At 48.2% G+C, this 4,369-nt stretch overlaps 1 protein-coding gene across 1 annotated transcript in view; it reads left to right on the forward strand.

Moving 5' to 3' along the window:
* The first annotated feature begins 320 nt into the window (after window positions 1–320).
* The window catches only part of LOC101359589 (peptidoglycan recognition protein 3), a 22,369-nt gene continuing 18,320 nt past the window's right edge, over window positions 321–4,369 (forward strand). Inside the window, exons 1-4 of the mRNA XM_012559118.1 lie at window positions 321–330; window positions 387–482; window positions 2,146–2,226; window positions 3,234–3,438. Coding sequence (XP_012414572.1) covers window positions 321–330; window positions 387–482; window positions 2,146–2,226; window positions 3,234–3,438 — 392 coding nt within the window. The remainder of the gene's footprint in view (window positions 331–386; window positions 483–2,145; window positions 2,227–3,233; window positions 3,439–4,369) is intronic.

Raw genomic sequence — 4,369 nt, forward strand, 5'->3', positions numbered from 1 at the left:
GTTAGCAGCCAAACTCTTAACCACGGTGCCACCAGTGAAAATATCTACACGGGGTTTACTCATAACAGCTACTCAAAGATTTTAGAAACTGTTATCTACCCAGGAGGACCTAAGAGCAGGAGCCAGGCTCCTCCAAGGGACCGGGAGCTCCGCAGGGTAATAGGGATGGTGGTGGTGGGGTAGACAGAGGTGCATGTGTCCTCATACTTATTGAGCATCTGCTGAGTGCCAGGCCTGGTGCTGGGGACCCTGAGAAGCCTGGGCAAGGTCTTAGTTCTCAGGTGGGCCACGCTCTGATAGGGGAGGCAGACTGGTGCGCCATGCAGAAGGGTGAGTGCTCCAGCTGGGGAGTGAGCAGCCGTGTTAATTGTCTACCTCTCTCCCAGGCCTGCAGTCCATGCTCTCCTCGTTGGTGTCCTGGGACCACGTGAGGATGCTGCCATGGCTTCTTGTCTTCTCAGTTCTGGTCCTCGGGGCCAGAGGTGAGTTTTCTTTCCTTACACCAGGGGTGCTTTTGGTGAGCAACAGATGACTCTCCTCAAGTTGAAAAATAGAGATCCTCCCAGTGCTCTCCCTTGGCTAGAGGGCAGTATAACTTCCTCATTTGGAGTACTGCCCTGGAGTTTACACATCTGGGTTCAAGTCCTAGTCCTGCCATTTGCTATGATCCTCAATAAGTTATTCAATTTTTTTAAGTCTTATTTGCTTCCTTGATATGATGATAATGTTGCTCATTTCCTAGAGTTGTTCTTGAGGATTAAATTAGATAGTAAATGTGGGGAATTTTCACAATGCCTGGATAGTAAGTGCTAGGTAAATTGTAGCTATTATTTAATTGTCACCATCATTATCAGTATACCAATCATAGTTAAACACAGCACTTGGGCCTACATTTGTCAATAAGAGTAAATTCCTTGAAAGTAGGAATTCCCTTTTTCTACAGCAAGTCTATACCTTATGCAGTTCCATACATAGCATTAGGCATGTACCAAATGCTTAGTAAAGAATTGCTGCTAAATTGCCTTTCTTTATATGGAAGTGGGTTTTGTGATTTTTAGATACTGGACATATTTTCAAGTTATCTCCCATGCATAGACCAGTGCTGAAGGAATAGTGTAATACAGCCTTCTCTCTGCCCTCTGCTTCTAGCTAATTCCATGGGAATATACAGTTGATGTTGGAGAAATTGTCCTATGTGGTGCAAATGATTTACATTTGACTACTAACATAAAGGTTGGCAGTTTGAACCCATCCAGCAGTACCATGGAAGAAAGACCTGGCAATCTGCTTCTGTAAAGATTATAGCCAGGAAAACCCTATGGAGCTCAGTTCTACTCAGTAACACATGGGGTCTCCATGAGTTGGAATATACTCGATGGCAAAGTGTTTGGTTTGGGTTTTTGGTTGATGTTAGAGAAACTCACAGACCAGGGAACATGTAATTCAGCCCTTCATTTTATGAATGGGGAAACTGAGGCCTTGACAGGTGAAGTGATTTGCCCAAGATTGGCAGAGAGTTGTTTTCTTGACCATCACGCTGGCCTCCTGGGTCCTGCCCTGCCTCTGTCCTCAGCCTGTTCTGCATCAACTCTGGCCTACCCTTCTGCCTGACAGCTGCTCTTTCAACCTGACAGTCCCCTGGATTTCATTTGGAAATCACCCTCTCCAGTCTCATCTCTCCTCTCCAGTCTTATGTTTCCCCTCCACAGCCCTGCTCAGAAGCTCCTTCCCTGCTGAGAGGGGATCCAGTCCTCAGCCCTCTTTGCAGCCTGCCCAGCACACCTCGGCCTCAAAGTCGTGGTCATGTATTTGTACTTGATTATTGCATGTGAAGGACAATGGGGACCCTTAATGACCTTGTTTTATAGACAGAGAAACAAGCCAGGTTGTGTCAGTGACTTGCCTAAGGTCATCTGACAACTCTGAGGAAACCATAGAGAATAATGGTTATGAGCACAGGCTGTAGGGTCAGACCGTCTGGGTTGGAATCCAGCTCTACTTCTTAAAACCAGTGGTTCTCCTCTGGTCAATTGAGTGTTGCTTCCTAGAGGAAGTTAGGGGACTTGGGGAGGCAGAGAGTCTGTGGGCTGTGGGGTGGGATGTCTAGATGGTACTTCTGATGTTCTGGTACAGGCACTCTCCCAGGACTAGCAGTCAGAGACTTGTCAGACGGGCTTCTGGACCTGTTTTCCAGCATCTCACAGCTCATTCAAAAGGGTCTCAATGGTGAGGAGGTTTAGCAATTGGCTGAGGTTCCATACCCATTGCTGTCGAGTTGATTCCAACTCATAGCGACCCTATAGTACAGAGTAGAACTACCCCATAGGGTTTCCACAGAGCGACTAGTCAGTTTGAACTGCTGACCTTTTGGTTAGCAGCTGAGCTCTTAACCATAGGTGGCCAGGAATGTTTCTCAGGACTTCATTTTGCTGGGCAGTGAGTGATAGGGGTGGAATCCCCAGAGGTGCACCGGCCAACTACTCCCATGGATTGTCCTGAGTTATTAGGTAAAGGGGGTCCCAGGAAGGGATGGGGGGAAACCTAGAAGGAAAAATCTTGTATCCCATTCCTCAGTTCCCAGTGTGAGGGTGGAGAACCCCCACCGCAGGGAGTCTGTAATGCTGTGTGGAATCCCACAGGCCTGCTCTTAGTGAGTTCCATCTGGAAGAGAGAGACTTATACCTTATGCTTATGGAAATTTCTGTGGGCTCTGGACCTTGGGAGCCCCTAGGTTGAGGAGGGCCAAAGGACTGTTTCCCTCAGTCACTGTTCTGAGGGCAGGGCGGGACAAAGGACATGGTCAGAGATGTAGGAACAAGTGTCAGTGAGGAAATGCGTATGTGCTAAGGTTCTTCAAGAGAAGGCAGCTCATAATGCCCCAGGAATGGCTGTGGGTGTCAGCTGGGGATGGTTTCTGAAGGAGGGGAGCAGGAAGCAGGGCAGAGAGAGGTGAGGGTGGGATTTGTCTTCTAGGGAAATGAAGAGAATTTGTTTGGAGAATAAGGCTACTTGACTCCCCCGGCTGAATGCGGAGCTCACATGGGGAGTTGTTTAGCCAAAATGAGTACAAGAAGGTGGGGTGGGGAAGAGGTGGATGGTGAAGGCCTCCTTGGGGTGTCCCTACCACAGCGAGACAGATGGTGCCTGGGAAAGAGAGGACTCAGGGCAGTGTGGGCAGCCCATTGGGGAGGAAGTGATAGGACCTGTTGCATGCCATCCTGTGTTTCCCCCAGCAGATGCCCCCACCATTGTCTCCCGCAATGAGTGGGGGTCAAGAATGCTCACCTGCAGGGCCCAGCTGACCCAGCCTGTGGCGTACGTCATCACAGACGAGCTCACGGGGATGGAGTGCCAGGAGCAGAACCTCTGCAGTTGGAAGCTGCGTGGCCTGCAGTCCCATTCTGTCTACACCAAAGGCTGGTGCGACGTGCCGTACAAGTAAGAGTCTGGTCTGTCGAAGCACCCATTCAAAGTCACCCCTTTAGGGCTATTATCCATGGGCCTCCGCTGATAATGCTTAGACTCAGACTCAACTACACAACGCAAGGCTCTTCTCATTCCATTCTCCTCTGCTTCTACCATTTTTCTGGATTTCACTTATTCTGCTTTTATCATGAATACAAAATGTTATAAAGAAACACATAAATAAATAATGAGAGAAAGAAAGAAAAGGAAGAAAGAAAGTGTAAGTACCCCAGAGGTCATTTGGAAGGATAGCTCTGAACTGTTTATTCAGATGTGGTCTTGGACCCTGGGAGCTCCAAAAAGAAGCAAGGAAGGTTATGTAATAACTGTAGCCACCTCCTTGATTCTCTCAGCACATCATAGTTCACCAAGGTCTTCACAAATTCCCAGCTCCTCTGAGGGATGGGTAGGAGAAATGTCACCACTCTGACTTCACAGGTGAGAAACGCAAGGTCTAGGGAAGTTTATGAATTTGCTCAGAGTCACACAGCTAGAAAGCTGTGGGCCCTGAACAATGTCAGGTTTGCCTGTTAGTCCAGCACTTGTTCCACTCTTGGTAGAGACAGGGGTTTTACCCTGTGAAGCGGTTTCCCACCTGTTAGCCTGAAGAGTCACCTGACAGGGAGACCAGGGATCACATGGGAGTGGGCCCTGGGACGAGGGTGAGGAGAGCCCCATGTTTAACAGTGTGAGACATGAGAAGATTCTTTCATCGAGGGGTCGAGTCTGAGTATACGGTATTCTGATAATTATCAGTGGAGGCCCAGAGCCACTTCTTCTCCCCTCAAGTACAAGGATATCTACCTATTTGTCTGTCTGTCTATCTATTTACCTACCTACCTATCTAGATATATATATATCCATATATATATATGGATATCTATGGAGCCCTGGTGGCGTAGTG

This window comes from Trichechus manatus, unplaced genomic scaffold (genome assembly GCF_000243295.1).
Source record: "Trichechus manatus latirostris isolate Lorelei unplaced genomic scaffold, TriManLat1.0 scaffold00213, whole genome shotgun sequence".
NCBI lineage: Eukaryota > Metazoa > Chordata > Mammalia > Sirenia > Trichechidae > Trichechus > Trichechus manatus.